Here is an 18,529-nt window from a genome sequence, read left to right as displayed (position 1 = left end):
AAAATGTACCCTGGCTTTCACCACCCAAGAAAATTATTTTCATGTGCCCCTGTCGAGCAGAGCCACAGAAGTGATCCCCAGGGTGAATTTCCCATTTCCCATCCAATCATCAAGATTTTTCTTGAAGAGTGCTAATGAGGAGCTCTGTTTGACATAGATAGGTAGTCTGTTCCAGAGTATGGGAAGTCTCTGGGACAGGAATCTATCCTTCCAGCATGTTCTGTTTATTGTGGTGACAAGGTTTAGGTCCCTAGAGCATGTAGCTCGGAGGGATTGGGATTTCTTTAAGTGGAGCATGTCCAACAGCACTGGGTTTGACATAGCTTTGTATGTTAGGCAGAGATTGCCCCTGAGTAGGCGATATGCAATGGAGTAAAGCTGTAGTTTTTTGAGACGGTCTGCATAGGGCATCTGTTTGAGGCCAGTAATCCTCTTTGTGAGGTATTTCTGTGGTCTTTCCAGTTGTTGTAGATATCTTGTGAGGTACATACCAAAAGGGGCATTGTACTCTATAATGGGTCTAATGAGTGATGAGTAGAGGGGAACAATGACCTCTTTTTTCTGGATGAGAATCCTTTTGTGATGAGATGAGCCACGTAGAAGGATTTCCTGACCACTGTGGCAATGTGATTATCAAAGGAGAGACTACTGTCCACCTGAGTCCCAAGGTCTCTTATCACATTTTCGGCATTAAGTAGACTACCAGCTATGTGGTAGTTCATGGGTACAGAGTTTTTACCAAAGGGGATGACAATACACTTTTTGGCATTGAGCTTCAGGCCATGGCTTTGACACCAGGTATCTGTCTCAGTGAGGCCCTTTTGTAGTTTGTCCACATCGTTATGAGTTTCAATTATGGCTCCTAGTTTGCAGTCATCTGCAAACTTTGTTAGTCAAAGACCTTCTGTGTTGGCCTGCACTTCAGAGAAGTAAATACCAAACAGGAGAGGACCCAGGACTGAACCCTGTGGTACTCCACTTGTCACTGGTCTGATGTCGGATTTGGAATCCGCTACTTTCACAGTGTGGGTTCTGTCCATGAGCCAGTTGGCAACCTATCTTGTGACATAGGGATTTATACATAGTTTAGTGAGCTTATCTATAATTCCAGAGTGGGGGGTGGTGTTGAAAGCCTTGGTGAGATCTAGATAAGCTGTGTGAACCATTTTACCCTCATCTATGGCTTTGGTGACTGCTTCAAAGAAGTCAATCAAGTTTAGGAGACATGATCTGCCTTTTACAAATCCAAACTGGGTAGGGTCCAGAGTTTGGAGATTACCAATGTCTTTGTTTATGAGTTCCACGATGATATGTTCCATGGCCTTGCAGACCAGGCTCGTCAGGCTAATGGGGCGGTAGTTCCTGAGGTCCGTCGTGGCTTTCCCCTTTGTGGAGTGGGATAACCATCACGGTGTGCCATTCAGTGGGTACAAAGCCTGAGGTGAGGCTATGATTGAACATGGTACTTAGGTAGGGTGCCAGTTCATTCTGTAGTTCATGTAGAACACAGCCTGGGATATTGTCAGGTCCCATGGATGCTGTGTTCTTGGCTTTGGAGAGTGTTTTTTACCTGTGCAGCCGTGATTATAGGAACTTTGCATTCTTCCGGTGTAGACATGGGCCCTCTAGGGGGTGAGAGGGGGGTAAAGTTAGCACTGAACCTATCTGCTAGGATGTTGGCAATATCAGTTGGTTCTGTATATTTAGTGCCATTGTGCTGTAACTCAGAGCAGATCTGAGTGTTCTCATTTAGATTCTTGACATAGCTATAGAATGCTTTGTGGTTGTCTTTAGAGTCAGTGGCAATTTTGTTTTCGTAACTAGCTTTGGAGGATTTTATGAGGGATCTCAGCTTCTTACTGAGGTTGACCAGGGATTTCCTCCAGTCATGGGATTTTACTCTTTTTTGCAACAGTTACTTTCTTCTGTTGTAAAGTTTGTTTATGGCAGAGGACCACCAGACTGGCTTCCTTTTTTTGGAGGATAACATCTTGGTTCTATTAGTGATAGCATGATCCATGCACTCTTGTAAGTGCTTATAAAGTGCATTTGTGTAGGATTTGGCAGTCATACCTCTATTGTCCATCTGCATGGGTGTCATGAAGTTTGCCACTTCTGTCTTAAGAAGTGTGAAGTTGGCTTTGGAGAAGTTTTTTTACGATGGTTTCCCTAATTGGGGGTGGGGGTGGGATGTGGATGTCTAGGCTGATTAGCTTGTGGTCGGATCTGACCAACGAGGAATTGACCTCTGGTGTGGAACACTGGTTTCCCATGTTGGTAATGACCAGGTCTATGATATTGCTGCCCCTGGTGGGGGTGTGAATAAGTTGATCCAAGGCATTGGAATTTATGAATTCTAGAAAACGTTGAGCAAAAGAGTTGGTACATGAGTAGTTTTCCCAATTAATGGTGGGGTAGTTGAAATCTCCCATTATTAGGGTGTTGGGTTGTACCCCAATACTTTCCAGTGTATCAAGAAATGAGGAGTGTGAATCCTGGAGCATGGTGGGGGGTCTGTAGCAAGCTACAATTTGGATTGCGGTCTTGCCCAGAGTTAGTTGCACTTGGATAATCTCGGATGCATTATGCTGAGCAACTATCCTGGAGGTGTGGATATCCTTAATGAATATGGACACGCCTCCACCTTTAGTGCTTCTTTCTGGGTTAGGTGGCCGAAAGGTGTGGTATGAATTATAGCCTGGTAATGCAGGGGTGCTCTCTGGAGCTTTGAACCAGGTGTCTGTCACCGCACAGATGTCAATGTTCTCCATTTTAAGGAATGCCTCGAGTGAGTGCATTTTGAGGTTTAGACTTCTAGCACTGAGTAGCATTACCCATCATAATCAAAGAAACCTTGCTAAATGTAATCTCCAAAATGAAAAATACGTCATCCATGGGACCAGAAAATATATACTGTTGTCTGATAAGCAGTACAAAATACACCCTCGTGAAGCAGCTCCTACAGCTATACAGCCTCAGCCTAGCCACTGGTTTTGTCCCTGAATTATGACACACAGCTGCTGTGATGCTGTTTCACAAAGGTGGATTGACTTTTCACCCTGGAAATTATAGATCCATTAGCCTGTCTAGTCTCATCTGCAAAGTTGTGGAACATATCATAATTGTGATATCAAAAAAAAAATCCTATAAGGCTTGACCTCCAGCAGTTCAGCTTTGCAAAAGGTAGGTTCTGTGTAATGCATTTCGGCAACCTCTCTGAGAGAGTAATACAAGCCATGGTCAGTGGACATGCTGTTATACAGCATGCCAAAGCCTGGCATTTGACACCATCCCACATGCTAACATTATAAAGAAGTTGAATAAGCTCCATATTGACCCCCACATATTTAGTTGGGTAGTAATTCGGTTGAGGAATAGAACTCATGTAGTGAGGGTGGAAGGTGCATCCTCAATAAACATGAAGATGACCAGTGGTGTTTCTCAGGGCTCCACACTATGACCCATACTATTCAGTATGTACTTCAAAGATTTCCAAGTTACAAATGGGGATTTCTGGTTAAACTGAGTTTGTGGATGACTGCAAACTTGGTATCATCCTCAGCTGCCCCTTTGGTATGCAGAAGCTCCAACTGGAACTCATACATTTCAACACCTGCTACTCAAACAATTGTTTAAAACTAAATGCTAAAAAGTGCAATATAAATTTAGTAAACAATCCCTTCATCCATCTTATAGTATAGACAATACCCATCTTCAAAATGAAAGTGTGATAAGAGACGTTGGAACACGGATAGATAATTTCCTTGGATTTGATTACCACAATGCAGCAGTGGTTAAGAAATCTTTTTGCTGGGTGCAATGGATTGCAAAAGGTATTTCATCAAGAGCTAAAGAAGTTCTTACCGGTCTATATTCTACATTGATCCGACCTGTTAAAGAAGTTCTTACCGGTCTATATTCTACATTGATCCGACCTGTTAAAGAAGTTCTTACCGGTCTATATTCTACATTGATCCGACCTGTTACAGAATGCAGTGCTGCTTTTGGGATGTATCTTACTAGGCATATCATGCAACTGGAAAGACCTCAGAGGGTCCTAAATAAAAATATCACAGTCTTAAAAGCCAGAAGCTGCCAGGTGAGGCTGGAAGCACATTCCCTCTGTTCAGTGTGCTGTAGACTATTTAGGGGTAATCTGTGCCTTGCCTTGCAGGCCATTAGGGATCCAGTAGTCCAAGACATCTTTCATCTCCACTACCACTAAAACCAGGGATCTAAACCTGGTTCAGCAAATAAATCAAACAGGGTGAAGAGACAGATAAATCAAACAGGGTGAAGAGACAGATTTGATACACAACTTGTACCCCTTTTCTGGAAAAAATTCCACTCCAAATTAAAACATTTCTGCTTTCAAAAATGAGTTAGACAACTGGATGGCTATTCACAAGTTCACCCCAGGTGTGACTGGCTTGTTGCTCCATGAAAAAGAAGGTAATGTCCAAGGATGGTTACTGGCAAGGTATAAAGGGCCACTTGGTCCAGTTGTCTTGTATTCTGTATGATGATTTCAATATGCTTGAAAGTTACATTTGTATTTAATCTGGTTATTTCCATAACTATTATACCTATCTGGGTGCTTTATTCCATATTGTTGTAGTTTCTGCTCTCCTGTACAGATATTTTATACTTCATTACTGTCTCAGAACACAATTCACTGTGGATGGTATTGTCCCAAAGACACCCATTTCAGACCAAATCCCAAGACAGAAAAGATCAGTCCAACCTCAGGAACAAAATCATCATCATCAAACATTATGCAGGTGGGTATCAGAGCTGTAGCAAAAGAATTGTATACCTCAGGCAACAAAACAACCATGATAATATTCAATAAGGCAGCAGGAGATTTCACAGGACTGTGTTGTGCATTTTGGAGGATTACCGTAGCTCATGGGTGTTGGACCTTCTATTGTAGGTATATGAGAAATAGGATAAACTGCTAAATAGCATAACCCCATGCAATCAGTGATGGAATTAATTTCACTGGGCCACTCCATAACAATATCACTGGTCAGAAAGGTTTGTGACAAAGTTACCAAGATGGTCCCTCATTGCATTAAGTAAGTTTAGCCTGTTGGCTACAAGTGAGAAGTCTCATGATATTGCCTTGTTTCCTCTGCCAGAGCCATGGAGCACACACTCTTCAGCTGTGCCACCAATATGTTTCCATTAGTTCTTTTAGAACTGGACTGCAATAGCCCAAATTATACTATCTGAGATACATGAATGGTCATCTGGCATATTTAGCTTCCAAAATTAATGTAATTATGCAGACCTTTTTCTACAACCTGTATAAAAAGCAAGACAGCTTTTTCAGAGCTGGGGAGACCAGTGAAGCAATTAACTGGCATAAGTTCACAATTATTCAGGAGCAGTTGCGAAGGTAAGAAGTGACACTGGGCAGATAAGCCAAGCAGTTAGGGCTTAAAGTTTAGTGAAGACTCTGGGATCAGCAGTATCATGGCATAACTGTTTAAAGTACTAAACATTGAATTAGCCCCTATTCTTCTCTCAGTATACAAAGAGAGCAAACAGACACTTCCTTATCAAGTGAGGGTAACAAATACTGTCACCTTCCAAAAAGAAGGTAAAGACCGGTGGAAGCACAAAGCTATAGACTCGTCTCTCTAATTTCATCCAAAGCAAAAATCTTAGCTAAGGTACTAGCAGCCTGACTAAAGTAAGTCATAATGACAATTGTTCATGATACAGAGCAGGATTTTGTAGCAGGCAGGCGGGGGATCCCAGCTATCACTTAGGCTCTTCTAGAACCTTCAGCAATATAGCCAAAGGGAACCAACCCTACAGCCATACTCTTTGTAGATTTTAGCAAGGCTTTTGACTCTCTGAGTTGGAAGTGCCTGTGGCATGTCCTCCATTTTTTTGGTTTCCCTGAGTCTTTATCAAGAAGTACCAAGCACAATATACAAGTCCCAAGACTAGTGAAGTCAAAACTGCAACAAGCTGTCAGCCCTTTCAACTAAATTGTTGAAAGTGATTGGGTCACCTATTGTCCCTGATCCTTTTTGTTCTTGCTGTGGAGGCTTTGAGTTGGTATATCAGACAACATTATATACAGTGAGGTATTAGGATGCCAAAAGCCTATGTGTGCACAAGTATGTGGTTTGCAGATAATTGCATATTATAGATGATGAACCTGTAATTGCATCTTTCTGAGATACTGCAGGTTTTTCAGAGGTCTGACACACTATCAAGACAAAAAGTAAACTGGAAAAAGACTTCTCTTTGTCGCCCGAATTCTTGCTCTCTTGTACACCAAGAGATTCTAAGTGAACTACGATGCACAGGTATCTTGGTATCCAAATTGCCTCTTAATATAGCAGCAATAGTACTCTTACTTGAATCCCCTTATTAAGGAATGTCAGGAGGGGTGTCCTTCCTGGGCAGTAATTAGATTGCCATTTTAACCCGTACACCCACTATTAAAGTGCTCATACTGCCAAATTTCTTTTTTAGGACACTGTATCTCATACCTAGCTCAATACCTGCTTACACAGAAGTATCAGTAGCTAGTTTTAGCTTATGTTTGGAGCATTTCCCAGGTTAGCAAGGAGGAAACTGATGGCCTCTCAGGAAATATAAGGGAAGGGCTTGGCTTGCCAGATTTAGCCTCAGTCCTGACCCATTGGATAATAGAACAGGATTAGACCGTGATCATTATCATTGTGATCCTGGAACTTTATTTACTGTTTCAACAGAGGAAATCCTAACCCATAAAGAAAGTAGGAAAGAATGAAACCTGGTGGGTGTGTAAGATTAAGTTAAGAAAGGAGCTTAACAAATAAGTTTGTTGGACAAAACAGTCAGCCAGTGGGATTGTATATAGATAAATTATAGGATGTCCATAAATGCCCAGCCTTTGTGGTGGTGGGAATGGATCTGAGAGAATGTCTTGTACTGAGGAGATTTCGGGTCACCTGACAGTAACACCAGTCAATTTTAAAATGCAGTTTTGTAATGCTAAGTTATCATGATGGCAAAGACTGTAGACAATCAATCCAATTCCCTCTTACTCTGAGTCAAAAGGTTTACAGGGCAAGCCAAAGTAATTCCACACATTCTGTTGGTTATGTGCCAGGATTTAGATGACTATAGCCATGTAGTTTTTGGGCAAGATAGTTACAATGATCAGCTTTCCTAGACCTCCAGGTAGAAAGTAACACTTGGAGAACAATATCAGCTTGGTTATCAGTAAAGTACAGTGTTTACCACTCTACTTCACATAATTTAATAAATAGCACATCTGACAAATAACCCTGGTCCAGCTGAAGAAGAGGGCTGTGAAATACGGTAAGAAGAGGAGGAGGACAACTACTTTCACTTCATTTGGGCAATTTTGGGGGTGTGGAGCTTGCAGCAGCATATGGACAACAGGACGCTCTGCAACACATTTAGCCCTTAGGAAAGACATTCTGTAGTCGACAGGCCACAGATTTTGGACTTTGGGTACTATGTCTGAAAAGTTAACTTCCTTACAGAAGAAATAGTTACTTCGGGTTCAAACAGTTGTTTAAGCTATTATTTTTCACCGCTGGAAATTTTTGCTTGTAAACATTACTAAAGACTTACATCATTTTATCATTAATTATGTTCAGTTTTTAAATCTGAATCAAAATTTGGTATCGTAATGAATTTTAAAGTTGTTTTTCTATGTATGGGACAATCTTGCATAAGGGGTGTTGGGATATGATGGTTGCAGTGTTTTTAACAATGTTGTCTTAATAAAGTTTCATGTTAAAAAAATGAACTGTAATAAAAAAAGATTCACTCATGCTGTCTTTCTTAAATCCTGTCATAATATCCATAACCCTTCCTGAACCCACCCTATCCAAGGCTATTATTCATTGCTGGCCCTGATGGACACTGACTTTATACTCTTCCTAGGCATATCTGTACATAGTGTAAATATCTATTAAACTTGTTATTACTATGATGCCAGTTGTTTATATGCTGTACTTACGGTCACAATAAAAATGTACTGTGATCTTATACTTTTTCTAGTACTGCCTTGCTTTTGTTTAACTGTTAACCTTACTTGAAGATGTTTTTTTTTTTTAAACCACTGTTAAACTTTGTTAACTACTTTTTACCAATTCACTCTGTAACTTTCGGGAGCTTTTCTCCTCAGGACTCTACTGATAATGGACACCTGCTGTCCAGTCGGACTATCCTGGTAAAAAAAATGTTAAATAAATATGTAAATAAATATTATGGATACAGAAGGCTTTCCTATCTATCACAGACAGGTAAATTTCAAGTGTCAGAATACAAACAAAACTAACAGTAGTTGTAAATTTAGATGTATTTGTTTATTCAGTCTGTTTGTTGTCTTGATAGTGGCACTGATTGAATTGTCCTTTTACAGAGTTCTTGGGTTCAAACCACAACAATGCACAAAAAAGGAAACAAATTACAGATTCAAGAATCTTATGCTAGTAAAGTACAAACACATAGGTTCATAGATTCATAGGTAGGTACTAGGCTATCAGCCCTGGGGCCTATACAAGCCCCGCCAAAAAGGTACCCTGGCTTTTGCCACCCAAGAAAATTATTTTCCTGTGCCACTGTCAAGCAGAGCCACAGAGGTGATCCTCAGGGTGAATTTCCTATTTACCATCCAATAATCAAGATTTTTCTTCAAGAGTGCTAATGAGGAGCTTTGTTTGATATAGATAGGTAGTTTATTCCAGAGTATGGGAAGTCTCTGGGACAGAAATCTATCCCTCCGGCATGTTCTGTTTATTGTGGTGACAAGGTTTAGGTCCCTAGAGCGTGTAGCTCAGAGGGATTGGGATTTCTTTAAGTGGAGCATGTCCAACAGTTCTGGGTTTGACATAGCTTTGTATGTTAGGCAGAGATCACCTCTGAGTAGGCGATATGCAACAGAGTAAAGCTGGAGTTTTTTGAGACGGTTCATGAGGGCATCTGTTTGAGGCCAGTAATTCTCTTTGTGAGGTATTTCTGTGGCCTTTCCAGTTGTTGTAGATGTCTTTTGAGATACATACCAAAAGGGGCATTGTACTCTATAATGGGTCTAATGAGGGATGAGTAGAGTGGAACAATGGCCTCTTTTTTTCTGAATGAGAAACCTTTTGTGATGAGGTGTGCCACGTAGAAGGATTTCCTGACTACTGTGGCAATGTGATTATCAAAGGAGAGACTACTGTCCACCTGTGTCCCAAGGTCTCTTATCACACTTTCAATGTTAAGTATACTACCGCCTATGTTGTAGTTCATGGGTACAGAGTTTTTACCAAAGGGGATGACAGTGCACTTTTTGGCATTGAGCTTGAGGCCATGGCTTTGACACCAGGCATCTGTCTCAGTGAGGCCCTTTTGTAGGATGTCCACATCGTTAGGAGTTTCGATTATGGCTCCTAGTTTGCAGTCATCTGCGAACTTCGCTAGCCAAAGACCTTCTGTGTTAGCCTGTACTTCAGAGAAGTAGATACCAAACAGGAGAGGACCCAGGACTGAACCCTGTGGTACTCCACTTGTCACTGGTCTGAAGTCGGATTTGGAGTCTGCTACTTTCACAGTGTGGGTTGTGTCAGTGAGCCAGTTGGCAACCCATCTTGTGACATAGGGATTTATACCTAGTTTAGTGAGTTTATCTATAATTCCAGAGTGGGGGATGGTGTCGAAAGCCTTGGCAAGATCTAGATAGGCTGTGTGAACCACCTTACCCTTGGCTACGGCTTTGGTGACTGCTTCAAAGAAGTCTATCAGGTTTAGGAGACATGATCTGCCTTTTACAAACCCAAACTGGGTGGGGTCCAGAGTTTGGAGATTACCAATGTCTTTGTTTACAAGTTCCATGATGATACATTCCATGGCCTTGCAGACCAGGCTCGTCAGGCTAATGGGGTGGTAGTTCCCGGACATAAGAGTCATTCCTGTAATTACTAGGAGCAGACCAGTTAGATACTGGACAAGTACATTGTTACATTCCAGGGTGATAGCTAGTTTACAGTAGAGTGCATGTTGAGGACACATTGTTAACAAAATTAACACTGTCAAAGGAGTTACAATAAATCCCATTATGTGTCCAGAAATACTACACAACTCTGAAACAATGTCATATTTTCACATTTTCACAATCCTAAGATGCCCCACCTATAATCTTCAAATCATAGACACAGAAGGTCTGAGTTAAGTTGATATAATATTAATAATAATAATATTAATAATAATATATATATTAATAATAAGATAATTTGTTTCTTTCAAGTTTGAGCAAATGGATGGGAAGAGGGCAATAAACAGCCAAAGATGGCTGATTTCAAAATAACTGCTATTAGCTTTTTTGGGTTGTTTATATTACTGCTGACAGGATCTGTAAGACTTTAGTCTGCCACCTCCCGCTGCCGTCAATCCCTTTTCAAGTGCAGGGTGTCCATTTTTCCCATAAGTGATCAAGGACCAAGGCCTCATTCAAGCAAGATTTCCTGAAAGCTAATATGTTTCTGAGACAATCTCTGTTGTGCAACAAGGGAGACAACCCTTTGCTTTTCTCTATTTACTTAGGACATCTAGATTTAAGCTTTTGTAGATAATGGTCTGTGTACATACCTCTCAAGTGTACCTCATTACGAGGAATGTACTAAATTTGGGGTCTTAAAAAGTTCATGTTCCTCGAAATTCCACATTGAAAGGCCCTGTCACACATACAGTGTCAGGAATTATTTTTACAGATATCCATGGTAAATAGAAAAGAATCATATTAATTCATTAAAATATCTTTTATAAGTAAAACCAGCATATGTTAACCATCCTTTGACCTTCCTAGTTGAAGCTGTTAGAAAGCTACTAGTGTGTGTTCCACATTTTGCCCATTTGTTCCACATTATCAGGGCTAGTGTTTTTCATTTTGGACATAGAAGGTTTTATCTTGTTGCAAATGTTTTCTGTATAGTTTTACTAGAACCAAAGTATTGAAATTGTAAACGGTGTTAGCACACAAAGGTTAGTTGTTCTCTTTTTTAAAGCCACTTTTTGTCTTTTTCGTTTTGCTCAGCACCAGTTTGTGTGTCAGGCTGGCCTGAGCAAATCTTTAGCTAATGAATTACTAGAGAAAATGAAGAATCCAGAGAAGCATGCTGCGTACATGGAACTAGAGGAAGAAGAGCCTGAGGTAAGAGGAATTTAGGAAATACAATGAGAAATAATGCTTGTTTTGTAAATACAGAGTAGCCAAACCTAACATATTACAGGTGAATGAAGCTGTCAGAGTGACGTAGTTATATTCTATGGGTTGTAAGGCATATATGTGAAAACTGCACTGAGCTATTTAGATTTCAGTTAGGGAACGTGCACAAAGGAGAATAAGAGGGAATTTGTGATTTGAGTGAAAGAAAGTAATGGGAGTGTGTGTGTGTGTGTGTGTGTGTGTGTGTGTGTGTGTGTGTGTGTGTGTGTGTGTGTGTGTGTGTGTGTGTGTGTGTGTGTGTGTGTGTGTGTGCACTTCTCTTTTATTTTTTTGCTTAATATATACTGAGCTCAGCTGGGTTTCTATGCTGTCTTTCCAACAAGACTGCAGGGAGCTAAGTCTGTGTGCACTGCATGAAAAGCTTAAAAACGTTTCTGGACTTCACAAAAACTTAAGAAATTCTTCTTTTTTGAGTTGTTTTACTGTCGTATCTTTTTTACCTGTTGTTTGTCTGACTTACACTTAATTTTCTCTGCTAATATTTGTTTGTTAACAATCTTTTCTGGCCTGCTGTGGTGGCCATCATGTTCAGAGCACTAATTGCTGTAATGGGAGTAGGATGAGTGCTGTTGTGTCTAGGCAGCCCAGTAGTATTGGCTTGAACTTATAGCTGTTTTTCATTGGTTCACTTTTGTATTTGCTAGATAGTTGTGCTAAGCACTCTGCCACTATCAGTACAGCTGATTAGTACATAGTGTGCACAGTACAAATTTTCCCTGTAGTTAAGTACTGCTTTTACATTTGTCCTCTTTCAGCAGGTGCTAGGCTTGAGTTTGCTCTGGTCTAAAACAAACTGTGTTGAGGAAACAGTCTGGTTTACCAGTTAATATGCCCTGTTATCCAGGTATCTCTATCATGTCAACAGTACTACCCTGTCTTATTGCAAAATCACCTCCATAGTTTCGCCAATGAATCCTTGCATAATCACATCCAGTGTCTTTTAATCCTAACAGGGTCTTTTTCACACATCAGCAAATAGCATCAAGGAGTGACAGCAACCGTCTCCCCTTCTATTGCCAGCCTTTTAGTACGTGGTATTCTAAGGCAGTGTAAAAACTTTCACATGCTGTAAGAAAACAAAAAATGACTTAACACTGTAGATGCCATCTGTGAGATGTGTAAATACTTAACCAGTCTGGAGAAATCTTTCTCAATGACCACTTCTTGCAGTGGGCATCACGCTGTCACAACCACCCCCCCCCCCACCGGCCCATGCAAATGCAGCATCATTATACTAGCAAAACAACATTCATACACTGATGCTGCCAAAAAATATACCCAAACCTCTGATAACTCTTTTAAGAGTAGGCATCAGCATAAACCCATTATTACACCTACTTCACATACCTATACATCAGCACTCACATCAGCGTGTCGCCAAATGCAAATCATTCCCAAGTCCAGTAGGCATAATTCAGGTACTAGAAACATCTTGGCTACTGGTGGTTCACTCTTTAGTCGCACAGAGCTTCCTTTCTTTGAGTTGGTGAGACAATAGAGTTAATGTATATGATTAAGTCCGGGGGTGTGGGGGGCTTGATGGGTGCAAGGTGTGTTATATTATCTCTTAATTATCTTCTTAGTTTGGTTTAGTTTAGTTTATCCAATATTTATTACCAGATTTACTTCTATATCTTTTTGTATGTCTATGCTGGAATTGTTATCAGTATTTGTACTTTATACCTCTATTTTCTGATGTGCTATGTGGCTCTTTGCTCCTTGGGTATCTACTGAAAAGCAGCTTTCCACCCAGTTTGACTATCCTGGTTAACAGTAGGTATGAATAAATAAATATGGCATCATGTAGTAGCACAAATCAGAAAGGTTCCATGGAATTTGGTAGTCCTCAATATTAGGAATAGAAAGCAATGACATAAAGCATCATACACACACACACACACACACACACACACACACACACATATATATATATATATATATATATATATATATATATATATATATATGGGTCTACGTTTTGTGTTCAAAATTACATTATTTCAAACAAGAAAAGTACGGCCCCACTTCTACGAAAGTGCACTTTAACGAAAGTGCACTTTCACGAAAGCTGATTCACCGAAGCATGATACAGTGGGGATAAGGAAATATATCCTTTTCCCCACTGTAGTGCGATCTCGGAGTTGGTATATTTAAGTAGTGGGGGTGTGGGGTGCAGGGGGGCTTGCTCCCTTGCAAAACAATGTTTTTTGTTTATTTTCTGTAAACAAAGAACATTATTTTGGCACATCCCCATGTTGGAGGCTGCGCCCCCCACACCCCCACTACTTAAATATACCAATTCCGAGATCACACTCTAGTGGGGAAAAGCATATATTTCCTAATCCCTACTGTATCGTGCTTCAGTGAATCGGCTTTCACGAAAGTGCATTTTTGCTGAAGTGCACTTTCACGGAAGTCAGATCGTAATTTTGTTAGTCAAAGTAATGTAACTTCGACTAATAAAAGTAGACCCATATCCTATAATCCTATATATATATATATATATATATATATATATGTGTGTGTGTGTGTGTGTGTGTGTGTGTGTGTGTATACATATTAATATCCTGGCTTACTGACAGTCAGTGCAAAAAATTACATCTGTTCCATATATCAGTACCACATATCTTTATTAGCACTAGACAGCAGATCCAAAATTACTCAGTGAATGTTTCATTGTTTTTATTTTATTTTTTGTTTTCATAACGCAGAGTATCACAAAAACATCGCAAAGCTAAGTCAGAATATATATATATATATATATATATATATATATATATATATATATATATATATACTGTATTTTCAAACTTTCTTTAGCGACTGAAAAGCATGCATGCCTATATACAAGTGTTATCTCATCATAAAATTAAATGAATAGATGTATTTAAAATCACAGTTTTATTGATTTTTGAAAAGTGTGAGTACTGTCATATAACTAAGTTGTATCATGAAGACTGCCATCTTTTAGTTCTCAAATGTTTAAAATGTTTATGGGTAGAGGGCTACAGATGGCCAAATCTTTAATAAACCAACATGGTCATTTAACCTTTAATTTTGTAAATGATGTCTGACTGCTTCTTAACATGGCTTAGGAGAGTATGTCTTCTGGTTTGCCAATAACCTGCAAAATAGTAGGTCGAAAAGTAAAAAAAAAAAAACAAAGAATATTTCCCCACAAAAGTTCAGCTATAATTATTAGTTTCTGTCAAGGTTACAGATTGCTATTTTTCCCCTCTAATTATATAAATGAGTCATGTATTTCATCCCCCTGTTGCCAGTCTTGCTATATACTGGCAATACTGTTTTTATAACAATGGTTTCTCATAATTGTCTCCTTGTTTGATCTCATGGGTTCATAAGTTCATAGGTTAATAGGTAGGTACTAGGCTATCGGCCCAAGGGCCTACGTAAGCCTAGCCAGCAAGGTACCATAGCTTATGCCACCCAAAAACATTATTTTCTTGTGCCACTGTCCAGCAGAGACACAGAAGTGATCCCCGGGGTGTATTTCCTATTTCCCATCCACTCATCAAGATTTTTCTTGAAGAGTGCTAATGAAGAACTTTGCTTGACATAGATGGGTAGCCTGTTCCAGAGTATAGGAAGTCTCTGGGACAGGAATCTATCCCCCCCAGCATGTCCTGTTTATTGTGGTGACAAGGTTTAGGTCCCTAGAGCATGTAGCTTGGAGGGATTGGGATTTCTTTAGGTGTAGCATTTCCAACAGCTCTGGGTCTGACATAACTTTATATGTTAGGCAGAGATCACCTCGGAGTAGGCGATATGCTACGGAGTAAAGCTATAGTTTTTTGAGGCGGTCAGTGTAGGGCATTTGTTTGAGGCCAGTAATCCTCTTTGTGAGGTACTTCTGTGGCCTTTCCAGCTGCTGCAGATGTCTTGTGAGGTACATTCCAAAAGGGACGTTGTACTCTATAATGGGTCTAATGAGTGACGAGTAGAGGGGAACAATGACCTCTTTTTTCCTGGATGAGAACCCTTTTATGATGAGGTGTGCCACATAGAAGGACTTCCTGACTAATGTGGCGATGTGACTATCAAAGGAGAGACTACTGTCCACCTGAGTCCCAAGGTCTCTTATCACACATTTGGTGTTAAATAGATTGCTGCCTATGTGGTAGTTCATGGGTACAAAGTTTCTACCAAAGGGGATGACACTGCACTTTTTGGCATTGAGCTTGAGGCCATGGCTCTGACACCAAGCATCTGTCTCAGTGAGGCCCTTCTGTAGGATGTCCACATCATTTGGGGACTTGACTATGGCTCCTAGTTTGCAGTCATCTGCAAACTTCATCAGCCAGAGGCCTTCTGTGTAAGCCTGTACTTCAGAGAAGTAGATACCAAACAGAAGAGGTCCCAGGACGGAACCCTGTGGCACTCCATTTGTCACTGCCTTGAGGTCAGATTTGGAGTTTGCAACCTTTACAGTGTGGGTTCTGTCAGTGAGCCAGTTGGCAACTCATCTTGTGACATAGGGATTTATACCTAGTTCAGTGAGTTTAGCTTTAATTCCAAAATTGGGGATGGTGTTGAAAGCCTTGGCGACAACAACAACAAGCTTCCCTTCCTTCCTAGCTGGTTCATTGAAAGCTGCATTTTATTTAACATTTAAACAACACTTGAAAGGGGTACTGTGATATACATATCATTAAGAAAAACATTAAATAGGATTGGTCCAGGTATGGCTACTTGATGCTCCTGCACACATTTGAATGGAAAGTGCTAGTACAAGTTTTAATTTTTGGGTCCAGTGCTACTCTACTACCATGCAGCAGGTGTTACAGATGCAATGTTTCAAATTAAAATGACTGACAGACCACCAAGCTATAAAATAGACCTCAACGATCCCTTAATGAATTCTTATCTTGGTCATCATTGGGTTGAGACATTAACACAAGCTCTATCTTCTTACCTGTTATCTCCATTCTACTTAACTCCAATCCAAAAATGCACGTTTTCACTCTTCTCCTAAATATTACTTCACTCTCTTTTCTTTCTGTAAGCTGTCTCACTATCCCATTCCCCTATTCCCTAAATTGACTATAAGACTAGTAACACAGCCTGCCTTCCACTAACATCTTAATATTATCTTCTTACACTTTAACTTATATTTTCTTCTCCTACACTTTTTCTGCAACATGTTGTACCTTTTTTTATTTCTCTACAGTCCCTACAGAACCCTTTACTAACTTGACTGCACAAAATCCCACAGCACAAAATTTTCCTTCCAGTTTAACAATGTTTTTTTTTTTTTATTTTATAACTCTGTATGAACTTTACACTCCATCAGAATTGTTCAAACAAAGCTCCATAGAGTTTGGTGACCTGCTGCTGCGCTGCTGAAATTTAAAAAATGATTCATCCGAAGCATCTACCACAAACCTTAAGCAGATTTCAACATTGTGCTGGATTGTACTGCACTTTGAACTGTATTGCTTTTTTTCTACTGCCTATCTCGAGCTGCTGTATTTATTTTTGGGCACTTTAAATTACTGTAGCATAGACTAGACTCAGACCTGATGAATCTAGTCTGTTTGGGTAACTTTGAGCACTAAAAGCAGGCTATCCTTTTTTGGAAGGGTTCCCCTGCATCATAGTGACAGGAGCATGCAGTTGGAGCTCATTTGATATAAGTAAAGTTTTTTATTGGTCAACTGTTTCTATTTCCATTTGATTTCATTTACTGTATAAAGCCCATGTTTGCACAAAGTGCGCCATCACCAAACTTTTCTGCTTACAAATTTTCATTTAGTACTTAGCCATGCTCCATCAGTGAGTTCTCATGAGTGTGCCTCACTAGCAGGTAATACACCCAGCTAAGCTCCTGGGGTACTATCACAGCTCTTACCCGCTAGCCCTTTGTACCTCTTCTCCTGTTGCTTAATTCTACCTGGTCCCCCCAGTCTTCTCCGTTTCTGTTCACATTAAAGTCTTTCTAGCATTATGGACGGACAATTTCCCACAGTTTCTCCAGCCAGCCTAGTTGACATGGGCATCCTGGGGCAATGTAGAAATTGCCTAATGTACACTGACAACCCACTTCTTCTAGATCACACAAATTCAGTATGTGAGAGATGCACCTAAATTAAAAACTTAGAATCCAGGCTCCCTTGCTCACTAGTAAGAACATCTGGCACTAAGCAGGTTGTCAGCACTCACACCACACCTCCTACTCCAGCCAAATTAGCTACACATAAACCCACATATGCAGAGGCCCTTACCAGTAGCCTACCTAAATGCCAGAGACCTCTCAAACATAAGCACACTGTAAGTTATACATCTCATGTAGAACATAGTACACATAACATCCCACATACACCAGTGTCTCATCAGTGAAGCCCATAAGGCAAAACACAAAACCAAACATCTTAGTCATAGGTGACTCTGTTGTGAGACACACAGACATCCCTCTCACCAGGTGGGATAAGGAAAAGGTTATGGTTAGGGGTCTGTCAGGTGCCAGGATCCACTACATCACACATGCACTCAGGACTCTCAACAGCATGTACTGTTATGACTCCGTCATAGTCCATGTTGGTGTGAATGACTTGAGATGTACCTCCCTAGACTATATGAAGAGAAACATGACTGAGCTCTCTGATTATGTGTCACAGACAGGTATGTCCCTAGGTTTAAGCAGCATATTACCTTCACCCAGGATGATGCCACAATAGAAACAAAAAAATGATAGACTTCAACAATTGGCTAAGTTTCTGGTGTCATGCAAAGGGGATCCAGTGTCTGTCATCCTGGGATGATATGGTCGATAGACCTTGATGCTTTGCCAGAGATGATCTTCATCTGTCACCCCTGGGTTTTTGGTTACTAGCTAAGGCTCTTGCCACCCCCATAGTGCCTTTTTAGGCAATGTCACAAGTACAAAATCACCAACATAAAAATACCCTCTAAAAACAACCTCACGGTTATGCTGCTAAACGCTAGGAGTCTAAACCTAAAACTGCACTCATTAGAAGCAGCCCTTACCTTGGAAGATGTTGACATTTATGCAGTCACAGAGACCTGGTTTAAGGCAGCAGAGAGTGCCCCAGCCATACCAGGTTACATTTCCTTCCACACGTTCAGACCACAAACTGAAGGTGTGAGAACTAAAGGAGGTAGTCTATCATTATTCATTAAAAATAAAAACACCTCTAGATCGGTTAAACAGCACAATTCTCTTGAATTACTTCAGGTGCAAGTAACTGTTGGTAAGACCTCTATTTAAGTTGTTGCCAGCTGTAGGACTCCCTCCATGAATCA

General features: G+C 40.3%; 1 protein-coding gene across 2 annotated transcripts in view; it reads left to right on the top strand.

Moving 5' to 3' along the window:
• The window catches only part of LOC122794052 (mitogen-activated protein kinase kinase kinase kinase 5-like), a 1,947,254-nt gene that overhangs the window by 1,414,356 nt on the left and 514,369 nt on the right, over nucleotides 1–18,529 (top strand). For both annotated transcript variants that reach the window (XM_044062187.1, XM_044062182.1), the window contains exon 12: nucleotides 11,057–11,173. In XM_044062187.1, coding sequence (XP_043918122.1) covers nucleotides 11,057–11,173 — 117 coding nt within the window. The remainder of the gene's footprint in view (nucleotides 1–11,056; nucleotides 11,174–18,529) is intronic.

This window comes from Protopterus annectens, chromosome 1.part0 (assembly GCF_019279795.1).
Source record: "Protopterus annectens isolate FY-2018-M chromosome 1.part0, PAN1.0, whole genome shotgun sequence".
Taxonomy (NCBI): Eukaryota; Metazoa; Chordata; order Ceratodontiformes; family Protopteridae; genus Protopterus; species Protopterus annectens.
This window is presented reverse-complemented; position numbering and strand designations above follow the sequence as displayed.